The sequence below is a fragment of the Chionomys nivalis genome, chromosome 2 (assembly GCF_950005125.1).
Source record: "Chionomys nivalis chromosome 2, mChiNiv1.1, whole genome shotgun sequence".
Classification (NCBI taxonomy): domain Eukaryota; kingdom Metazoa; phylum Chordata; class Mammalia; order Rodentia; family Cricetidae; genus Chionomys; species Chionomys nivalis.
The window spans coordinates 29,920,350-29,944,880 of record NC_080087.1 but is presented as its reverse complement, the minus strand read 5'-3'; the positions used below and the strand labels follow the sequence as shown (position 1 = coordinate 29,944,880).

At 43.7% G+C, this 24,531-nt stretch overlaps 1 protein-coding gene across 1 annotated transcript in view; it reads left to right on the top strand.

The window, feature by feature from the left end:
* Arfgef3 (ARFGEF family member 3) overlaps window positions 1-24,531 on the top strand; it is a 149,104-nt gene that overhangs the window by 79,361 nt on the left and 45,212 nt on the right. The window contains exons 9-14 of the mRNA XM_057753640.1: window positions 5,686-5,790; window positions 6,661-6,994; window positions 13,822-13,934; window positions 14,908-15,806; window positions 19,595-19,761; window positions 20,495-20,660. Of these exons, the coding sequence (XP_057609623.1) occupies window positions 5,686-5,790; window positions 6,661-6,994; window positions 13,822-13,934; window positions 14,908-15,806; window positions 19,595-19,761; window positions 20,495-20,660 (1,784 nt within the window). The remainder of the gene's footprint in view (window positions 1-5,685; window positions 5,791-6,660; window positions 6,995-13,821; window positions 13,935-14,907; window positions 15,807-19,594; window positions 19,762-20,494; window positions 20,661-24,531) is intronic.

Below are 24,531 nucleotides of genomic sequence, written 5' to 3'. Positions count from 1 at the left end.
CTGTTCATTGATAGAAAGAAAAATCTTTAATTGGGTCCTATAAATGCTTGGCCCTCAATTTATGATTCTTTGCACACTGGTGGTTCCAACATGAATCACAAAGACCTGGAAGTTGATCATATAATCTGGCTCATCCAGGGCTTTTCCTGGTGTGGAAGTATTATAGGCATTTAGCTTTTCTATCTTTAAGAGAGTAGTATTATGGGTGTAGTCTTATAAATGACTCTGTGACTGTCTTGTAGTAGATATTTGCCGTGTTCTGGCTCTAAACTGGTTGGTGTGCTCTGACAATGGCTGACACTAATTCTACTCTATATGATGGTGTTGGGAACACTGGAATTTTTAATGACAAAATTGGTCTGTAGTTTTTTAGGAAAGTTCCAAAAACAAACCTACATACCAAATGCGCTCCTCTCTCTCTCTCTCTCTCTCTCTCTCTCTCTCTCTCTCTCTCTCTCTCTCTCTCTCTCTCTCTCTCTCTTTCTCCTCTGTCTCTCTTCTTCCCTTCTTCCTTTCCTTCCCTCCCTCCCTCCCTCCCTCCCTCCCTCCCTCCCTCCCTCCCTCTCTCCCTCTCTTCCTCAAAACCAAAGGGCAGAAGTATCCATCAGCCATTGAATACTTCTTAACTCCGTGATCTGGGGAGAGGCATTAAGTGGCAAAGCAGTTCCTATGACCCATAAAACATTTTTCTCTTGAGTCATAGACAGCCTTAGGCAGGCAGCTACTCTGCCTCATGGTTTGGAGAGGATGTGCAGTCTTGGATTTTTGATCCATGTCCCCTGATCATAATCCTGCCTCTGGAATTTGATTGCTTATGGTCTCTGCCAATAATTTCAGTACCCTAAGGTGAAGAGGTGGGCTTTCTAAGGTTAAGGTGCTACATGCATCATGTAGCAGAATGTCTCTCTGTTAGCTCTCTGGTGTTCATCCCTTCCTCCTTGAGTGTTCGTGTTCATGTGCTCTCTTCTGGTTCTACCCCTCAGTTCCTTCTTCTTCATTACTAAACCAGACACTCCATCTGCCTTCTCAGTAGCTTTCCCCTCTAAAACCCCAATGGGCAGGATTTCTCCTTACCATCATTTTCAAAATCAGACTCCAGGTACCTCCCAGGGCTTAGTCTCATCCAGACATGTGCTTGTGACCTACTCAGTCTCTCTGGAGAATTCTGAAATATTTGGAGGTACTCAGTACATCTTGCCAAACAGGCCTTGCAGATGTGGTAGTAACAGAGTCCTATATTAGACAAGCTGAGTTGCATGCTCTCTCTCCAGCTCAAGAATTTCTCAGAGAGTAGCATGTGACTCCTCCTCTATATGTCTCCTGCGGCTCTGTCCCAGTCTCCTTCTCCAAAGAACATCAGACAGGACTCTGTACCGAAGAAGGCATAGAATCAGTGAGGCCAGTCAGAATGACCATATCAATTGCTCCCATTCTGCTGCAGCTCCTACATAATTGCTTGCTTCCTTCTCTTATTTTTCTAATTAAATTCAAATCTGGACCAAAGAACAGCAAACATTTGGAAGAAAAAAAAAGTTTAAAATCCAACACTGTGAGAACTACAGAGATACTGAAAATACCGCTGATTATCCTCCGGGGACCGGGGGGGGGGGGGGGGGGGCGGGGTGGGTGACTTCCCTGGCTAGGTAATCGCTCAGCCTGTATGACCCACTGTCCACTGCAGAGAGTTGTTCTGCTTAGATGTGTACCTAGGAAGATCTTAGCAATGAGCAAGCAATGAAGCAAACAGCACATTATCTGCCAATCATGAAATGCTCTAAAAAAAGACCAAGAGGAGTTGCTCATAGCCCTCCTAATTACACAGTCTTCCCACCCCTATGTATCTTGAAAAATTTAGCTAGGTTCTAGGCTCATCCTCACTCCATGCATCCAAGTGTTGGCCTGTCTGCAAGTATACAAGTCCAAAAGACTTGCACACCGCACAAATGTTCAAAGATCTCTAGGCGAAGAGCATGCATGAAGATCCTCAGATTTTCTGAGCTCCCTTTCATAGCATGACTCATGCAAGACCATAAGAACCTGATATCCAGACTCTGCAGCCCACATTTAAGCTGTCGTACTGTCTCCAAGGAGACTCCTGGGCCAGTTTCCTTGGTGATACATTCCTGTCAATGAGGCTGATGCATGGAGCCTGCAGTGTTTCCCAGCAGGCTTTGCAAATATTTGCTATAACCCTGACAGCTCACCATTTCCCTCCTAGACTTATCCCCGATGACTTCAGAAATTGAGAATCTTTACTTTCTATCTTTACTTTCATTTTGCAATCCTAGACAAATGTTTGAGGAAGAGATATTTTTGCGTTGGGACATTGAATCTTAAAAATGATCCCAATTCGTTGTCGGAAAAATTAACCTGAGACACAGTAAAGATGATCCTTCCAGAATTGAGTTTTCTTTCCTTTTTCATTTATTTTACACCCTAACCAGTTCCCCTCCCTCCTCTCCTCCTGTCCCCTCCCTTTTCTCATCCCCCATTTCTCCATCCACTCCTCCTCCATTTCCATCAGAAAGGGACAGACTAGAGGACAGTGTGGCTCTACTGTTCAGCCCTCTCCAGTCTATTCAAGAAAAGTCATCCAAAATCATTGCCTGGGCAGAACTTCAGACATCTTAAGTCTATAGTGCTGTCGCTGTCTCTCTAATCCCCACTCCATTATTATTATTATTATTATTATCATCATCATCATCAAATCTCATGTAGCCCAGACTGGCCCTGATCCCTATATACAGCTACAAATGACCTTGAACTGATCTCCTGGGTCAACTCCCCACGTATTTTAGGGAAGGAGGCCACTTGTTTGTTTCCTGGCTGCCCAGACTCCCAAAAAAACCACAAAGAAAATGTATTAATCAAATCACTGCTTGGCCCATTAGCTCTAGCTTCTTATTGGTTAACTCTTACATCTTAATTTAGCCCATCTGTATTAATCTGTGTATCACCACAAGGCTGTGACTTACCAGGTAAAGTTCCAGCGTCTATCTCCGATGGGGTTACATGGCTTCTCACTGACTCTGCCTCCTTTCTTCCAGCATTCAGTTTAGTTTCCCCGCCTAGCTCTACTCTACCCTATCACAGGCCCAAAACATCTTCTTTATTAACCGATGGTGTTCACAGCTTACAGAGGGGAATCCCACATTACCCAAGTGCTGGGATTGCAGACATGCACCACTGTGCCTGCCTTCTAGCTCCACTCTTGCAGACACGATCCTCATATCCTGTGCTTCACTTGACATCCTCCCAGCCCAAACTGCTTTCCCATCTCTCTGCGTTTGTCCACACTCTCCTTCACAACTCCACAATGCCACAGATACCTGCTGGAGCTTCGAGGCTGTACAAAGGCAGTGTTTCCTTTCACATCCTCCCAGGCCTTTCTGATAGGGTGCTTTTGTTCTTCAGTATCATAGAAACCTACATGGAGTGCTTCATCTACAGCACTTGGCATCAGTGCTTGGTCTGTGTGCTTCTCTGTCTTGTCCCACAGTGGACAGTGTGCTATTTTGAGAGCAGCAAGAGGCTGGGAAAACAGGGAGGAGGGAGAGGCTAGAAATGGGAAGTCTTTATTGGCCTGCAAAGGATTAATATTTCTTGTCCTTTTCGTTCTTATTATCAAATTGTAACTATTACTGTCCTTCTGCCAAATGATAGTGACTTCTGTAGCAGCTCATCCTTTATCTCCTCTCCCCCATCCTCAGAGTATGTATCCAAATGTGGGCAGCATTCCCTCCCAGTGTGTTGATATTAATCATGTAGTGTGGAGGACAAAGAGCTTTCAGACTGTAAGTTGGTGAACTTCTTCTGTAAAAGGCCATGTAATGTGTCTCCTCATGGGATTTTTAAAAAGTTGGTCTCATAGTCCCTTTAAAATATAAAGACACTTTCAAATTTCAAATTCTGAGCCATAGCTTGCCAGTCAGTTTCAGAGTCTGACGTTGGTTTGGGGTCTTATTGTAGAGACATCCCCGGTGTCCGTCTCACTCTGCCTTGACTTGCAGTGACACGGTCTTTGTCATTTCAGCAGGAGGATGGACTTCTGGCCTCTAGGGCAGATGGACAGGTTCCTTTGCCCTCTCCCCAGCTTCTGTGCCTTCCAGTTTGCTCTCGCAGCCTGCCCCTTCCCTTCCCCCTTCTGCTATGAGGAACCACTTAACTGTTGAGAACACTAGCCTTCTTTCCTGACATTTATTTAAATTAGGACAAAACAGGAGTAGCTGAGTGTTATTATTGGCAGACTTCTCCTTTTATGGATAGTTCCCTCCCTAAGAGATTCTTGCATCATTTCTCTTTAGAAGATTTGCAAGTCAAGTAAATGTGTTGAAAGCTAAGTTTTTTCCATTCCTGAGTCTCACTGCATCCTGGAATTTAAGCATCCTTTGTGACACTGAGAATAAACATGAGCTGGGAACATAAGGATGTGTTTCCTATAGAGTTGTCTGTTTCTTTATTAGCGTATCGAGACAGCCCGTAATGATAACTACCCTTAGAAAAAAACAACAAATATATTTGAGGCCTGGAGAGATGGCTCAGCAGTTAAGAGCTCTAACTGCTCATTCTGAGGACCTAGGTTCAGTTCCCTGCACATGGTGGCTAACAACTGTCTGTAACTCCAGTTCCAGGGGATCCCATACCATCCTCTGGCCTCCAAGGGCACCAAGTACACACATGGTACACAGACATGCATGGAGCCGAAAGAATCATGAACATAAAAATATTAATATTTCCTTAATAAATAAAGAAGAAATGTGGGTTGTGAAGCAGTGAAGTGTTTGCTAGTGAGATAATGTGGTTGTTTGTAGGTGTTACGACGGTATTAAATTGCTTGCCTAGCATGTGTGAGACCCTGGCTTTAAGACCCAGCTCAAAGAAAGAGGAGAGAAATGATGCAGGACAGACAGAAAAGGACACGATGGTATAAATGGTTTCTTAGAAAGTTAAGTCATCAGAGATAATTAGAATTTCTGGCGGATCCAGGGCTTGGCTAACATGTCACCATTTGTATACTAACTGTAGAAAATGTATTTATACTGTTATAAGATGTGGAGGCGATAAAGATGTGTGTGAAGGGCATAACCTATGGCCCTCCTATTTCACACTCGGTTGTTTACAAATGCACAGAAACCTTTCTCCAAGATAAGGTTTATTAGTTTCGCCAAACGAGCCTAACTCGATCACTCTGTTAGGGCTGCCATAGTGGGGCACCAAAGACTGGGTGCCTTGCATGGGGGAGCTGTCATCTCCTGAGTGTTCTGGAGGCTGACGTGTCAAGATCAGGGTAGTGACTCCCGAGCACCGCCACAGCACCACCGCAGGACCTCCACCTTCCCACTTGTCTCCCCGCGTCTCTTCCTACAGTCTTCCCTCTGTGTGTGTGTGGGGGGGGGGGTTGTCTACGTGTCCACAGGTTTCCTTTCTGAGGACATCTGTTAACGTTGGATTAGGGCCCTCACTGACGCAGTCACATTAACTTTGCTCCAGAGAAGACCACCTGCTTGGGTGCTGGGGATTAGGACTTCAGTCTAAGGGGACAGAGCTCTCTACCAACCCGATGACACCAACTGAACATCTCCTGGGGTGATGCCTAGAGTCTCTCCAGGTTCTGCCCCAATGTCACCTCTCTCATTTTGCCTTGTGTTTTAATTGTCTGTGTGTGTTCCTTTTGTGTTTCCGCAGTGACAGTCAGCAGCTGCAGCTTCTGTACCTGGAATGCATTCTCTCCGTGCTCAGCAGCTCCTCCTCCTCCATGTACCTGCACAGGGGCTTCACTGACCTCATCTGGTGAGAATAAAGCCCTGATACCCCCCATGCCAGCCAGGGGCTCCAGTAGCTGTGTCTCAGTCCCATTCCGCTGTACCCATGATGTAGTGATAGTTACATCTGTTTTTATGGGTCCTCCAGGTAGAATTGCTTTATTTATGTACACCATCCCAAATCCCTTAGAGAAACTAGTGGCTAAATATAACAAATAAGCTTCCGGCAGCCCTCTTAGGCCATTTACATCAATGAGATCACAAGAGACAGAATCCAGTGACTTCTGGGTTCTCAGTCTGCTCTAAGAAGCATGTAAATATATCAGGCAGTACATGGACAAAAAATTCTAACCCTTAACTGGTTTCTAGTGCTACAAGAGTGCTGATCACCTACTCATGTCTAGAGATTCTGGGAAGTGACAGGCCCCATAGGCAGTTAGTCAGTAGGCTATAGATCCCATTTTACTAACAGGGAGGAAGCTGAATGAGGGGTGTCAGTATGGGATTTGAAACTAACCCCTAAAATGACAAATGATTCTGTTATTCATAGCAAAATGAAACTTGATGAGAAAGCTTCTTAGCATTCTGAGCCCTATTTGTTCACATACACACACACGCACACACACACATATACACACATATGCACACACATATATACACAGAGACATGCACATGTGCACAGACACAAATGGTCCTTAAATGCTTCTCTTGACACTTTATTTAATATGAGAAATGAGGAAGACTGGGCATACTGGGCGTGACATGGGCAAAAGAAGGAAGAGTACAGACCCCCACTCTTCCTGGATATTTTTGTGGCAAATATTTGTCTTCCTGGTGGCATTCACATTTTATCACTTGACTTCTAGTAAGCCCTATTTTTCCTCCCGCCTCTTCCCAGGAAAAGCCTCTGCCCGGCTCTCATTGTGATCCTGGGGAACCCCATTCACGACAAAACCATCACCTCTGCTCACAGCAGCAGCACCAGCAGCAATGTGGAGTCAGACTCAGCCTCTCCTGGTGTGTCTGACCATGGCCGCGGCTCAGGCTGCTCCTGCACTGCACCTACCCTGAGCGGCCCTGTGGCCCGCACCATCTATTACCTTGCAGCCGACCTCGTCCGCTTAGTGGGGTCAGTGGATTCCATGAAGCCAGTGCTCCAGTCCCTCTACCACCGTGTGCTCCTGTATCCCCCACCCCAGCACCGGGTGGAAGCCATCAAGATCATGAAAGAGGTAGGGAGGTGTGGGAGAAGACCATGGGTTTGCCCATGGGAATCTCTGTGCAATGTCCTACATGTAGGAACATCTACACTGTTTGTCATCCTTGCTGGGGTGTCATTGCCACCACATGGAATCCAGTAACAAAGGATTCTGAAGTTGGTAGGTGTTGAAGGAGCTCGGGCGGCTGTGTTCCTGCCACCCAGCTCCCAGCCGCCTGGCTAGCTTATGCCCCAAAATAACAACACACAAACCATACTGTTTGAAACACTGCCTGGCCCATTTCTATTAATGTGTGTAGCACCTTGAGGTGCTCTTACCAGGAAGATTCTAGCCTACGTCCATCCTGGGTCGGAGCTTCATCGCATCTGCCCTGGAGAGCAGCAGCCTGGCATCTGTCTCTCTGAGGCATCTTACCTCACTTCCTCTTCCTCTCAGCATTCTGTTCTGTTTACTCTACCCAGCTATGTTCTAACCTATGAGGGCCAAGCAGTTTCTTTATTAATTAACCAATGACCTTCCTCCATCATTTCCCCTTTTTCTGTTTAAACAAAAAAAAAAAAAAAGGAAGGCTTTAACTTTAACATAGCAAAATTACATATAACAAAACAGTTATCAAGTAAAAATTACAGTCTGATAGTGGTTCTCTTGGACTTAAGTCCATATGGAATCCACACAGAGATTATTAGTGTATGATGGTGAGGGATCTCATCCGATCAAATCCTGGTGGCCTTTTGTATTTCAGCATTGGGTTCTAGTCTATCTAATGAGATAGCCCTAAGGTCGACTTAGAATCATAGCGATATTGTGGTTTTACTGATAGGCTTTCCAGATAATGATGGTCCTTTTGTCATCTGTTTTTTCCAGCCAAGACCAAAGAACAAAGAATCAAATTTTAGTTCCTTCTTGGTGATATTTTCATAAGATCTTACCATAATGAGGAGTTATGACCCAATTTTTCTAGAAATTGAGTAATCCAGACTAAATAGACAGTCGAGAAAGCACATGAGCACACAAAACCAATCATTATCTCTTTCCTACTCTTTGCCAGACACATCATGTTCATTATAGCTTCAACAGGTTTGTGCATCAACTTTACTGTGACCAATAGTGTGGCTTCTTTTCCTCTCCATCGTGCTAGGGGGTGGCACCAAAAGCCCAGCTTTCAGATTCTCTCACTGCTTGGGTGGTGAGGAATGAGTAACTTTGACTAGTCTACTTGACTACCATTTAGGCAGTGGGGCCTCTCCACCAGCACTCTCTTCACACAGGCCACTATTCTATTAAATCTGATGCTTTAAGGAGGTGGAATAGCCTTCCTCTCTATAGGTAGATCCTCAGGATAAGAAGAGAAGGAAAGGGATTATTGGCCAAGAAGGTTGAGTTCTTCCTGCTAAATTCACCATTCAGGTCAAGGGCTTCCCTGCACCATAAAAAAAAAAAAGAGAGAGAGAGAGAGAGAGAGAGAGAGAGAGAGATATTTAATGTGAAGCTAGAAAAAGGGATTTTTATGTCCCACACAGAAGCTGGAACCTTGAAAGGCCAAATGACTTGTCCAAATTCCTAACAATAAGTAAAAGTAAAACTCCTGGTCCCCTGATTCTAAACCCAGGGGCTTTTCTTATCCATCACTAACTTCTAGACATGCCATTCACAATGCAATGCAAACACTTCCTGAAGGTCCTTGGCTGGCACTGGGTCAGCTACACATTCTCAAGCCTGAGGATAAGAGTCAGACCCTTTCCCTGCCCCTCGCATGCCAGATGACAGCAGGCAAATCACTAAACTCTAGAATATTCCAATGCTATAAAGATAAGAAAATTGTAAATTCAAAGTTTATATGTTCGAAGTGCAATGAAGTTTGCCTAAGTACTTTATGAGTCTAGAATACCAAGTAAAATTAAATAATGTACTTGTTATTACCATAAGGAAGACGACCACAAACCACATGGAGGTTGCAAACAGACAGCTCTGATGTTTTTCATGGCCACTTTTCTTCTGTTATATTATTGGACTTCCTTTTAGAGACACCATTGACAATTTCACCATGACCCAAACTCTCTAATCACTCCTCGCTGCCTTCTGCACCATCTGAATTACTGTACTGTTTCTAGAACTGTCTACCAATTTTCTCATTTCCTATCATTCTTTGAGATGCGACTTAATCTCACTTGACTGGCCCTACTTTACACCTTCCTGCTTCTGTTCATTCACTAATTTCTTATAAGTGGTCATTTACAGTAGGCTAGACCAAACATGTCCAACCTGCACACTACAGGTAACCTACATCTCAAGATACCCAAACACAAAATAAAAACATAATGTTTTATGATTTTCCATAATTTAAGTTGAACATTTCTCAAGCATGAGCTCTGTAGGTGATAACATTGTACCACAATGTCAAAACAGAGACCTACCCAACACTTCTCTCCCATAGATCAATACTATTATGCCAGTTTTTCAGAGGGAGAGGTTCAGGCTCTGGGGACAATTAGTCACTTATCTGAAATCCTACATTTGTGAGAAACAAGGCTTATCTGTGAACCTAGGTGTTCCAAGTACAGTTGCCTCTTTGCCACCAAAACCCTCCCTATGGTTATGTTTCCTTAGACACAAGTCTTGCTCTTAACTCCATCCCACGCATTGACAATTGATGCTCTGCCCATCACGTTGATTGCTTCACAGGAGAATTGAAAGAAGTCCATGTACCCTCCCATATATTTTGTACACATTACTTTTGTGAATTTTCCTTCTCACATTTAACCCGAGGTGCTTCCCAAGGGCACTGTTCAGAGGCAACACTAGATTAGATGCCTTCAAGTCATGTGTGAGACCAGTGCTGCCCGGGGACACCAAACAGATGAATTCCAGTCAGGTCATTCTGAAAATAATGCCTCTGCTTTATAGGACTAAATGACAAGTTGGAAAATTGGTTACCTAGATACCAAAATACGCAGGGTTTTGCACACAAAGAAAACCACTCAGTACTCAGGATGTTTGCTTGCCTTTTTGTGCATTATTTCTTTGGGTCTCTGTGCCTTAGACACTATGTACCTAATTGTCAAAGACATACAGGACATTGTGTTTCTTATCATGCATTCTCTTTCTGGTTCTATCTCCTGCCTGATAATAAGTATGAAAAGGTAAGTTCCTTCCCTTGGTCTACCCTAGATGTTCTAAGTCCATACTGACCAGATATAGAACACCAAACCCCTGATGCTGTACCTCTTATGCCCATCTTGAGATTTTAAAAGGTGGGGGTGTGGTTTGGTGGTACAGTACTTGGTTAGCAAACACAAGGCCATGTATTCAGTCCCTAGCACTGGGCAATGGGGGTAGCAGGCAAGAGGATGGGGTGTCTAGGATTGTAACTCAGTGATAGAGTCTTTGCCTAGCATACACAGAGCTCTGAGGTTTGGTTCCCAATACCACAGGAAGATACAAAAGTCTTTGAGTGTTGTTGGTCTTTCAGAACCAACTCTGTCCTCTTCTCCTTTAGGTTCTGAAGCAATTAACAATACATGTCAAATTTAGGCATTTAAATACATTATCTGAGTTGAATTAGAGGACAAGGTGGGCTTTCAAGAGAAACTGAGACTTCAGAGTCTTATCCATTGGGCTACTGGTATAACTTGGTGTTACAGGACATGCTGAACATCATGAAGCCCCTTATGCAGCATCAAAGAAAAACTAAATACCCATCCCTCAGAGAGGCACTCACCCCTTCAACAAAAATGGAAGACAGAAGAGGTCCCCTGAAGCTGCAATGATCTCTGAGTAATATTACTGCTCATACTTAGTTGTATACCTCACTCTGAAAATAAAGGGTCATAGGGTAGGATCTAAGTTAAAACTGAACAATGACAGAATGTTATATGTGAAGACTCATGAGAAGGCAGCCCATGCAGAGTACCGGCTTGTTAAATCTTCAACTACTGTATTCAAAGTAGAAAACCTAAAATGAACATCCCAGTACTCCAACCTTGATGCTTTGAAAAACAGAGCAGAATAAATATGAAATAGCAAAAAGGAGGAAAAGTAAGGGTAAAGCAGAAAGTAGTGTGAGAAAAAGCCATGCTGGGCTTTTAAGCCCATGCTTAAGTCATGGTATCCTGGGGAGGGGGGCCTGTTTTTATAACCCAGACTCATCCAATGGGAAGGAGTAGTAGATAGGCTTTCCCTGTCTCATAGGCCAAGGTGGTGACATCTGCGTTTTAACAACAACAATAACAAAAGACTTTTAAAATAATTGTTTTTGGAAACATCTCTTGGCTGAAAGACAGACAATGGGATTAGTACTCTAGAAGACTCCAAGACTATGAATGATAGCTTTGCATTCTGGGTCTTTTGGCAACTGTTGAACATGGATAGCTCCACAAAGAAGAGAAACTTTAGTCGTCAGTGGTGGCCTTGGTGATACGTATAAAGGACATGCATTTTCTCACCATGGAAAGGACAGAGTAGAGTAATACTCTTTGATCTAAAACTTGTGGCTAGAGAGGTGGGTCCATTGTTAAGAGTCCACACTTCTCTGGTAGAGGTCAGTTCCCAACTCTCATGTCAAACAGCTCCCAGCTGCCTGTAACTCCAACTCCAGTATTCTGTATCCAGTGGGCACCTGCCCTTCATGTGCACTTGTCCTCAGACACACATACATAATTAAACAAAATAAAAATCTGTAAAACATACAGCCAGCATAGCTCCTTGTAACTTTCCCAAATGCTGAAAATCTGTCTTTGCTCAGCCAGGTTTCTCAAATAGAATCAGTTTCAGATTATGTGGTGTAATTGCCACTCCCATATGTAGAGAGATTAAATATGACAGTTTCAAACTGATGGCATCATTATGAACAGGGAATATGCCACAGATTCCCTATGCATGGAGAAAGAACTAGAAAACCACCTTTTTTGTTTCTGGACCTCAGCTTTCTTACCGCACTCAGTCTTTGCACCTATGCGAAAGGGTCAGAGGCGTGCTGAAAGAGGCACCCTGCAAACACAACCTGTCCTCCTAGGAGCTAATCACGTGAGTGTGCCAGAAACCAAGGAAAAGTTTCATGGATTAATGAACAACTCCATAATCCTCAAATGTCTTTCTGTGGAGGTATCTGTGTTGCCTCATCTTGTTGACCCCATCCCTGCAAAAGAGAATATTTTTTGCATTCATTTGAAAAAAAGGAAAAAAAACATAAGTCCAAAGAATAGTAAAGAGTCTCAAAATATCATCCCTATCTCTGCAGCTCTCTCAGAAGGAACTACAAAACAAAAGAACTAACAAAATCACTGGACAAACGTGGCAACTGGGAAATTGGTGGCTCCTCGCCTAAGAGCAGGAGCTGTTTGACCTACAGTCATTTTGTGGAGTATCATCTCCACTGTACTATGGGCAGTATACAGTAGCTAGGGCCAATAGAAGATATAAATTAAATCTAGTCAAAATAGTACTGATGGAATAATGATTTATCTTAAGAAAGAAAGAAATTGTGTCCTTGGCAACAACATAGATGAATAATACTGAGAAATAAGCTAGCTATAGAAAGTATCACTTGGTCCCATTTATATGGGTATTCTAAAAATCCTGAGCACGTAGAAGCAGAAAATAGAATGGTGGTCACCAGGGGCTGTGATGATGGAAGCTGGAGAGATGCTGGCTAAGTGACTTAGTGTTAAGTTCTACAGAGCCATTATACAGCATAGCAAGTACAATTATAACAGTGTGCCACATTTTACTTTGTAGCTTACAAGCATTTTGTAGCCTCAGTTAATTTTATGGCAACATACATTTGACATCATTAGCCTGAAGTGCAGACATGTCTTCAGTGCTGCCATAATGCCACAAGCAGAAAATACCATGCTACAAAACCCTCATACACTGAAGTTTTAAAACTATGGTGTAACATCTTCAGGCTAAGAATACAAGATGTATGTGAAGTGAATTTGCTGTTTAACTTGGGTCCGATATTAGTTACTTTCTATTACTATGGTAAAACACTGTGACCAGGACAACTTACAAAAGAAAAAAATTATTTGGATTTACAGCTTCAGAGGGTAAGAGTCTATCATGGTGGGTGACATCTCAAACTGCAGGCAGGAAGTGGGGTACTGGGGATGTGATATCACTTTTGCAACTTGAACATCACCCCCAGTGACATACTTCCTCTGTGAAGATCACTCCTTCCAAGCCTACCTTGTGTGGGAGGTCCTTTTGTCTACGTGTTGCTTTTATTGGTTAATGAATAAAGAAACTGCCTTGGCCTATAGAGGAAGGCGGAGTCAGAGAGACACCATGGCGCAGCTGCCAGAATCAGACATGCTGAAACTTTGCTGTTAAGCCACTGCCACGTGACAAGACACAGATTAATAGAAATGGGTTAAATTCATATGTAAGAGTTAGCCAATAAGAAGCTAGAGCTAATGAGCCACACAGTGATTTAACTAATATAGTTTCTGTGTGATTATTTTTGGGCTAAGCTAGCTGAGAGGTCAGAAACTAACGAGTGGCCCCCTCCAACACAACCTAAATAGTGCCACTATTTGGGACCAAAAATTTAAATGCACAAGACTATGGATGATATCTCATTCAAACATGATATGACCACCACAGGTATCACCCTGAAAATACCTCATTGCATATGTACAAATAGGTCAAAATCTGAAAAATAAAAACTCAAGCCAGAGATTCTTCAGATTCTATGCATCTCCAAGAAAAGAGCCTCAAGCTTTCTGTTTTGTGTCCTTCACTAAAGAAGTACATGTTATTTGATCTCATGATTTTAAAACTTGGTGGATTTTTGAGTTTTGGTTTTTGTGATAGTTTTCTATTCTTTCTCCTTTTTCCTAAAGATACTTGGGAGCCCACAGCGTCTGTATGACTTGGCAGGACCAAGCTCTACCGAGTCAGAGCCAAGGAAAAGATCTATTTCCAAAAGAAAATCTCACTTGGATCTTCTCAAACTGTATGTTCATTTTTCTTTTGGGTCCATATAGATTGGCCAACAGTCAATATTGATGGAGGGTGTGTGGTTTAAAGTGGAGAACTTTACTTGGAATTTTTACAACCCTGAGTGTGTTTGTGTCATTTATTGTCTAGATTCCTTGATGTTATGCAAATTAGACTTTCTCTTTTGAATACTGTGCAGTTGGACACGCTAATATCTCTTGAATATATTTGGAAGAATGTCTTGATCTTTTATGCCTGGGTGTTATTTTCTATCTTGAAGTGTTCTACTTCTCCAAACACTTTTCACCTTAACCACAAATTGATGAAATTTTGATGAGCCTACATTAAATAAGATATGTATATTTAATTATTTACCCACAAGTCACATAAAACATCTCAATTTATATTACTCATAACTTGCCAGATTTCAATATTGGCTTAAAACTGAATCTACACATGAAGCATACAAAACGTATCCCCTGGAATTATTTGAGGGAAGAACTTTTTGATTTACAATATGAGCTGCCAGGTTCTATTGCAGTAGCCTCCATAGAAAACTCAATATTCTATGGTTTTTAATAATCATATTGGCATGCGCATGGCAAGAATATGTTTACATGGAAAAGTCTTCATGACTCTTAGCAACAGCAACTGCCCTATTTGAAGGTCTGAACATAATTGGAAATAAAATTGGCAGTGTCTTTACTTGAATAAAATGACACATGTCTTTTTGAAATTTTCATTTGTACCCAGAAAAGCTAGTCAGCCAAGAGGGCTATGATTTTGGGTGGGGAAATTTACCTGGAGTTTTCCCCTACCTGAGCAGATTTGTGGCTTTTATTTTCTAGACCCCTTGATGTTATACAAGTTAGACTATTTCTTTTGAATAAGTATTTTGAATGCAGTTGACCAGACTAATAATGCATATCTAGGGGTGTTTCTTGATCTTTCATGCCTGGGTGCCATTTTCTGTCTTGAACACTATGTAGCATCATGGATGGCATGACGGAAGCATGCATCAAAGGTGGCATTGAAGCCTGCTACGCTGCCGTGTCCTGCGTCTGCACCCTGCTCGGGGCCCTAGATGAGCTCAGCCAGGGCAAGGGCTTGAATGAGAGTCAAGTACAGCTGCTGCTTCTGCGCCTCGAAGAGCTGAGAGATGGAGCTGAGTCAAGCCGGGACTCCATGGAGATTAACGAGGCTGACTTCCGCTGGCAGCGCCGAGTGCTGTCTTCAGAGCACACGCCATGGGAGTCAGGCAATGAGAGGAGCCCAGACATCAGCATCAGTGTCACCACAGACACAGGCCAGACGACCTTGGAGGGAGAATTGGGCCAGACAACACCAGAGGACCACAAGAATGGACTCAAGTCACCAGCCATTCAGGAAGGCAAGGAGACCATAAGCAAAGTGTCGGAACCTGAAGCCATAGACCAGCCTGATGTAGTTCAGAGAAGCCACACAGTCCCTTACCCTGACATCACTAATTTCCTGTCTGTAGACTGTAGAACAAGGTCCTATGGATCTAGGTATAGCGAGAGCAACTTCAGTGTAGACGACCAAGACCTGTCGAGGACAGAATTTGACTCCTGTGACCAGTATTCCATGGCAGCAGAAAAGGACTCAGGTAGGTCGGACGTGTCGGACATTGGGTCGGACAACTGTTCACTGGCAGATGAAGAGCAGACCCCTCGGGACTACATGGGCCATCGGTCCCTGAGAACAGCCGCTCTGTCTCTCAAACTGCTGAAGAACCAGGAGGCTGACCAGCACAGTGCCCGGCTGTTTATACAGTCCCTCGAGAGCCTCCTTCCCCGGCTCCTAGCCCTGTCCAGTGTGGAAGAGGTGGACACCGCCCTTCAGAACTTTGCCTCCACTTTCTGCTCAGGTTTGTAGACTGTCTTTTGCTGTGTATGCACTGAGGACATTTAGAGCTGTGTGCCTTCGTAGGTGATAATCTTCCTGCTTGTGGTTTGAAGAGTTTAAAGCAGTGGTTCTCTACCTCCCTAATGCTGCGACCCTCGAATACAGTTCCTCAAGCTGTGGTGACCCCAAGTGTACAATCATTTTTGTTACTACTTTATAATTTTGCTACTGTTAGAAATCATAATGTAAATGTCTGATATGCAACCCCAAAGGGGTCGCAACACACAAGCTGAGAACCACTGGCTTCAAAAGCATGTTAGTGAGCCCTGGGATTTCCTCTAGTAGAGGGTAAAGGACTGGAAGACTTATGGCTGGGGGTTTATGGCACAGAGACAAGCTCCCACAGCCTGGACACTCTCTGACCAACTGTCCTCGATACCAAGAGAGGCACCAGATATTAGAGACCAGAGCAGTGTGTGTCACAGTCCGGCACTGTGGTTGGTTGTGGTAATGATTGAGTCTCTGCAAAATGGCAAAGTTATATGTATAGTCTTGTATTTGAAATAATATTATGTAATGAACCAGGGAGATGACTTGGTCAGTAAAGATAGCCTGAGTCATGAACTAGAAATCTGACATGGTAATGCTTTTATCATCTTATATTAATTATATGCAGCAATAGGTTTCATTATGACATGGCATTTTCATACATGTCTATAATGAATTTTTATAATATCCACCCTTTTTACCATCTGTTTCCCTCCCACTGGTCTCCTTTCCCCCTAATATTCTTCTACTTTCTTTTTCCTTTTTTTCCTCCCTTACCTCTTTCTTGTTGGTGGAGATGGGGTGGGGGGTGGTAGTAACGCACTGGCTTTCCTTAGAGATGTGTATAGGGAATGGGCAAAGCTTGTTTGCAGGATTATGGGCACCTTACCAATAGCTAGACCACTGAAGATTACTCCCTTCCCTGCCACCAGTCATTATATAAACCCCCAAGGAGGGGTGCGACCCGGTGAGAACCTCCCTTTCAATGAACATTCTAAGTTATCTAAGTTCAAGCCCACAGCAGGCGTGTTGTCCTAGGATTTTACTGTTTCGATAAACTTGGCTAAAATCAACCTCAGAAGGAAAAATTCTTATACCTCATAGCTTACAGTCCTCCATGAAGGGAAGTCAGGGCAGGAACCCAAAGCAGAAACTGGAGCAGAAGCCATGGAGGAGCCCTACTTCCTGGCGTGCCCCTCATACTCTTCCAGAACGCTTTCTTATAGACCCGGGACCGTCTGCCAAGGAGTGGTACCACCCACGGTGGGCTGTGCCTCCCATACTGATCATTGATCAAGAAAATGCTCTCAGACTTCCCTACAGGCATCTGACAGAAGACATTTTCTCAGTCGAGGTGCCTCTTCCCAGGTAACTCTAGGTTTGTTGGAAGTTGACGAAACCTAGCTCGTGTCAAGCGTCAAGCCTGGAAATCAGAGTATCCAGTTTTTCACTGATGACCAGTCAAGCAGGTGGTCCAGCCCCCTGTTCCTAATAGTGAAGAATATCTTCATTACAGATGGCAAGACGGACTATAGTTATTGAGACCTGGGAAATACAAGCACCACGGCTAGCATACTTCCCTTGGTTTATCATTGCAAAATTCATAATACAGCAAGAAGGCCAGTCAGAAAACTGCATAGACCCTCTCATGGAGTACCTATCAGGGAGGGTATGTGCAGTACGCTCGGCTCACATCAGCAGCATGACACCAAATGCCTGTTTCTATCTGTGTAAGTTTAGGCAAATTGACCGATGTCTCACAGGCATTCTCCTTGTTGAAAGTTTGAGCATAATCAAATGAAACACTGTATGAGATAGAATTGGTTATCATGATAGACAGTATTTATTGAAGTACAGCAGTGTGCTGTTTCCTTTGTGCCTGGTGTCACCAGAGAAAGCATCCTGTATAACAGGAAAATGATTCTTTTCCGTAAGCAGATGGAATAGTTTTCATTTTGTCCTATACCCAAATGCGTCAGTTGTTGGTAGTTGCAGAGCTTAACCAGCTCACAGACGCTAGGCCACCAGCCGGCACACACTACTAACTAGTTCAACAAATCATTTCAGACATAAGCAGATCTGTCAGCAGCGTCCTCGGGCTTCACACACCTCTGCTAGTGGATGTCTTTCCATATCAGCAGATTCAACCACAGCCCCTTTTACTTTCAGCATCTTGAGCTTATGCTTAGTTTTCCAGAACATATTCCCAGTCAAGTTAGTAACTGCTGTAGAACAACTGTCTAATCTTGATGTCTAAGATCAGGCCACTTACCGATTATTCCCCAACCCACTGTACATAAACTTGAATGTACTTCTTAATTTGATCAGTTAAATGCCAAACTCTGAATACTACTTTCTGCTTCATCATGGAAAGGGTGCTGAGGGTTGTACAGGGCCATGGTGGTCCATGCACTTGAACTACCAGCACTTGGGAGGCAGAGGCAGGCGGATCTCTGTGAGTTCAAGGCCAGCCTGGACTACAGAACGAGTTCCAGGACAGGCTCCAAGGCAACACAGAGAAACCTTGTCTCAAAAAACCAATAAATAAATAAAAATTATTGTTACATACATTGTGACACCCACCCTGACGTAGGCCTCCTTCCCCAGCCACTGAGTACTGAGATACACACATGCGGCACCGTGTGATACACTGAGATACACACATGCAGCACCATGTGATACACTGAGATACACACATGCGGCACCATGTGATACACTGAGATACACACATGCGGCACCGTGTGATACACTGAGATACACACATGCGGCACCGTGTGATACACTGAGATACACACATGCGGCACCATGTGATACACTGAGATACACACATGCGGCACCATGCCTGACTTGGTACTTTCTTGTTTTTGTGTTAAGTGCTGCTTTGAGTTCCTTAGATGAATGACTACAGTTGGTTCTCATAATAACCATGCGAATTCTCATTCATGCATCCAGTGGCATTAAGAACCTGCTCTGTGACAGGCACTATTGTAAGCGAAAGATTCTCTAATGAACATAACTAATAGCCACACTTTCTCTCAGACCTTGAGTGCTGAGAGCAGACAGAAAACAAATGTGTAGCTTGGCACAGTGGCCATTACCTACAATCTCAGTGCCTGGGAGGCTGAGGCAGGAGGATCAAATATGAAACCAGTCTGAGCAACATAGTGAGACCTGTCTCCAAGGGCTGGAGATACTGCTTAACAGGCAAAGCATCAATCTGGCTTGTGTGAGACCCTAGCCTAGCTTCAGTCCCTAGAGTGTGTGCGCATGCACATGCACACGCGTGCACACACACAAAGACCTACACCTATGTAAACTATTAATACAATGCCAGGTAGGGTAAACAGCATTATTCTAGAGAGTGTCAGAGATAACACACAGGCTGCAAGGCAGGTATAGGTGAGAGCAGGATGAAATAGCAAGCAGACTGATAGCTGAAGGAGAGAGAGGATGAGGCTGAGTCATACTATGTTGTCATGGAAGGTTTGAGATGTAAGAAGGCAATAGAGGGCTCAAAGGGCTTTACCCAGTCATGGCTGCTAATGAACAGCTCATGATCCAGTTGTAGCAGGTCGACTCCAGAGCAGACGTCATATACTGTAGTATGCCTCTGGTCCTGTGAGCATCCTGGCTGGTAATCAAAGCTATATAGCAGCATTCCGCAAAATGGAGTTTCCGCCACGGGACTCTATCTGGTTCAGCAGATGCAGGTCCTGTGGCATGCTGTGGCGGCCCCACAGCTGTCTTCATCCCTTCCCGTAGGCATGATGCACTCTCCCGGCTTCGATGGAGGGAGCAGTCTGAGCTTCCAGATGCTGATGAACGCTGACAGCCTGTACACAGCGGCACACTGTGCCCTGCTGCTCAACCTCAAGCTCTCTCACGGTGACTACTACCGGAAGCGGCCAACCCTGGCACCAGGCATGATGGTGAGCATGGGTCCCCCCACCCCCGGGTGAGCTCTGATCTCAGCTGCCACTGTACAGCCAATTGTCGGGTCTGAAGGAAGAAACTGGCCATTGTGTTCTGTGCCACATTGCTCAACAGTACCCGTGCCAGTGCAGGTCTGGAGCAGGGAGAGCACAGATGTGAAATTTACACAGCAATCATTCATGGATTTAATGAGACACCTTTGGTAAGGTGTGTAGTGAGGATGGTGTTGACTATACTGTCGTTGGCTCCCTTGACTGAAGAAGCCACTTCCATGATGTCAATTTGTGGGTTAAGTCATGGATCTGCAGAAAGAAATCAATGGCCACTTCTTTCTTGATTGACATATAACCCCCCAAGGTTAACGGATGACTCTATGAGAACTTAGGTCTAGTCTCTCGTGGAGACATACACTCCATCCAGAGCTTGTTCTATCCCTGCTGCTGCTGGGACAGCAAGAAGAGGGACCCACGGGAGGTAGCCATGCAGGTGATAACCTCCCCACCAAGAGCAAGAACATAAAAGGCAGCATCCTGGTCCTTCTGCAGTTGCTTATCTGACCATGTCACTAATAAGACAGCTGTGTGAAGCTTGGGCTTCTGCACCCCAGATTTTCTCCCTGTTACTCTTCCCTGCAATGAAAAGCTCTGGTTCAGTGAGGGGGGGCATGGTTTGGGACCCTGTTCATTGACGGGGCTGTGTCTTTGGTCCCCTTCCCTGGCCTCTCTGCAGAAAGAGTTCATGAAACAGGTGCAGACCAGCGGCGTGCTCATGGTCTTCTCGCAGGCCTGGATTGAGGAGCTCTACCACCAGGTGCTCGACAGAAACATGCTTGGGGAAGCTGGCTACTGGGGCAGCCCCGAGGACAACAGCCTCCCCCTTATCACCATGCTCACTGGTCAGTGGCTCACGCCAAGTTCATGGGGTGCTCAGTAGTGGGGAAGCTGATGTGCTGGGGCCTTTTAGAAAGGCCGTGATGCTTGAATAGGCTTTGAGTAACAGTTGCAGGATAGCGTCATGAAAGCAGTTCGCACACACTTGCTCTCCTTTTGTCGTGGGCAGCCTGTTGTGCTCACTGTCACTGTTGGACACGCTCAGCTGTTAGAGTAATGCTGTAGGCCCATCAGTGAAGTTGTATTCTCTAGACACGGGCCCGGAGTTATTCCTGGAAGTTCTCACGTGCTAATAGAGATCCTATATCATTCGGCAGTCCTGGGATTTGGCCATTTGGACTATGAAGCAATTGATTTTATACTTGGCCTCATTCCCAGTCCCTGTCAGTGTCCCTTTCCTGGCTGTCCCAGAATAAAAATTAATGACAAACATTGGCTTTCCCAGCACCCTTGTCTCCAGTGTCAAAAATTTTAACAACCTCTTTAACAACTAGAAATTTCAATTGACCATACAGAGAATAGTGTGTTTAGTATCTAGGGGTGGTGGGGTGAGTTTCGGCAAGAGCAGATATTTCTGTTTTATCCACGGCTTGCCAACAATGTTCAAAGCCTTGATGTGTTCATCAGAAGCTCTAACAAGCTAAACCTTCAGCCTTTTTTTTTTAAATCTTTCTGTGTCCCTAGCTTGACTTACAGTCTGAATTGTCCTCTCGTGGGACATAGAAGGGCATGGCTCTACACAAGATGCCTTTGTGCAGTGTCTCCTGTCTCTCACACTCATCAGCTGTTTACTACACAGGGGAAGGATGGGATAAAGCTGGAGAGTGTAGCTAGGAGGTTGGATCTGTTGACTAAAAGTATGTCATGGTGTGTCATTGACACCAGGACTTTTATAAAGGTGACAAAGTAGTCAATTGGCAGGTGAAAACCCACAATTAGGAATTCGGAGGCAGGAAACTATTTGGTTAGGAACCATGTAGAGAGACAGTGATGAGGCCCCTCCCTAGAGGGTAGACTCCAGGCACTTTCTTGAATCTGGAATCCTTCTTCTAGAATCAAGATGGAACTTGATAAAAGCAAGTCTAGGTCCCACATCTTGAGGATCAAGATCGTAGGACAAGTGACCAGTTTGTACTTTATTAATCATGATTTTATTTATACCACTTGAAATTAATCATTCATGGGATCTGGAGAGAAAAAACAATGGTCCCAAGGACCTATGTTTGATTCCTAGCACCTACATAAAACATCAGGCAGAGAATCTATAACTCCAACACTAGGGAGGTGGATAGAGCAGATCCCTGGCATTTGCTGGCAGCCAATCTAGTTGTTGTTTCAGTCCAGTGGGAGACTCTGTCTCAAAAAATAAAGAGGAACTCAGGGAGACAACTGATACCAGTTTCTGACCTCCACACATATGTGCATACACACACATACACACATCTCACACATGAACATGTGCACAGGCAAACACACACTAAACAATCATTCATATTTGTAAGAGACATGCTTTTAATTTTCTATAAGCAATGCTCATTCTCCATCTGTTTCCACAAACTCCCTTCATTAGGGTAGAGACAGCTGCATAGAGTGTGTAAGTGCCTTCGAATTCAGCTGAGGATCTTAAATACGAGGTTTCTGCCTAATGTGATCTCTATGAATCTTTTACTCAAAGCTTAATAAAAAAAAGTCATTCAATAGATGTCAAAGGAATAGCTGTATTCATCCATCATAACTGCTAATCTGCTGTAGCATAAGAATAAGCTCAGTCGCTCTGCCCATAGGGAAGCTATTTAATTCTAGGGTAATGATAGCAATATATAATCTTTTCAAAATAATGCAACAAAAATAAGGTTCTGTGAGAGCTGGAGCAATGGCTCAGCAGTTAAGAGCACTTATTACTCTTGGTTGCAGAGGACCCAGGTTCTGTTCCCAGCACCCTCGTGGCAGCTCACAGCCATCTTTTCAGTTGCAGGAGAGCCAGTGCCTTTTTGTGACCTCCAGAGGCATCATGCATGGCAAGCACTTGGTCCATATCAATACATGCAGGCAAAAACACTGGTAACAAATAAAAGTAAATAATTAATAGTCCATGAAACTTTCTAGCAAATTCCAAATGTAAACTAGCAAGTGGGGTGTGGGAACTTTTCTGATCGTCCCATTGTGTGTGACAGGAGAAGCCCTACCAACAGTCTCACCATCGCTGACAGGCCACTGCTTGTAACATGGCAAGCCATTCATAGAAATGATAAGCTTTATACTTAAATAAATTTCAAATAGCTGAGTTCACTAGTCTTGTACCCAGTACATGGGAACTATTACAAAGTGGATAAAATGGCCATTTCTGGTAAATGTCATTAGGTCATTGATTGATTCCAGAAAACTGGCCTAATTCTATAGTAGCAATTATATAAATTTCTATCTTTTATGACTGTCTCAGTTAGCTTTTCTATTTCTGTGAAAAAAACGCCATGACCACAGTAATGCTTATAACGGACATTTAATTCCCGGGGCTAGCTTACAAATTCAGAGGCTTAGCCCATTATTGTCATGGTGAAAAGCATGGCAGCCTTCAGGCAGATATGGTGCTGGGGAGGGAGCTGAGAGTTCTACATCTTGGTCCACAGGCAACAGGAAGTGAACTGTCCCACACTGTGCATAGTTTGAACGTATAATACCTCAAAGCCCCCCACAGTGACACACTTCCTCCAACAAGGCCACACCTCCTAATAGTGAAGCTCCTTATGGGAGCCAATTTCTTTGGAACTATCACGATTTTCTGATATGTTGCCTAGAAGACTTCATGACATTTTGTAAGAATTGAATATAAAATGAAAATGTTAACACTGTACATTGAAAATCATACTACTCAAGCAAGGGTGAAGTTCCAAATTGAGAAGAAATTTATTCAGTCCTCTTTCCCATACCCCCACTGTGTTTCATTTGTCTGTATCAGTTGCCTCCGAATTCATGTTGCATCCAGTGAGGGAATTGGTACCCAGAGACTGAGGTGCCTAAAAGGCCTCTTCATTCAGAGATAAGCAGAATCCCAGACTTTTCAACCCCAGACCAGTCCCTTCTTGCCAAAATAAGAAGAATTTTGTTGAGCTATTTTTGTATGCGGGAATTTATTCTTACAAAAATTTAAAGTAGGTAATTTTAGAACCCATGTTGAACTGGGGCATGACATTATTCCTGGTCTTCAATCAGAAAACACAGATACTAAATTCCAATTCTGTCCTTTGCCAGCCTCATGGACTTGGGCGAGCTACCTACTTTACAGTTGGATCTTAGCCCAAACATCCCAAAATGATACCTTTTTTTTTTTTTTTTTTTTGCTTTCAGTTCTTAATTTCCTCCCCCTGTAAAGCAGGAAAAAATAAGAGCCCTCCCTTCCTAGTTTGAATAGCTCGAACAATCAAATGAAAAAAATATTAACTGAAACAGTTTGAAAATTATAAAGTTTATTGTCACCATTATGTTTTGAGTTAGAATGAAAATTATTTGACCGGAGAATTATTCTGCTTAGTTCTAGTGGAAGTGCTCTGGAAGAGAAATACCCGGCATGGTTGTGTATTCTTTTTAGTCGAGAACTTGAGAAGCAGTACTCTATACGTACAATTAGTGATAATGCCGTGATTTTTAATAAAAAGAGGATCCACAGATGAAAACTTCTTGAGTGAATGCTTTGTGACAATGGCAGAGGCAGAGGTTAGCCTCACTTTTTCAAATATAAAGCACACAACTGCAGGCAAAAGACTGCTTTGTCAACGAAAGAAAACAGACTGAGGGAATAAAGCAACGCTTATAATCTTCTCAGAAAAGACACTCTAGGGGACTGGAGAGATGGCTCAGAGGTAAAGAGCATTGACCACT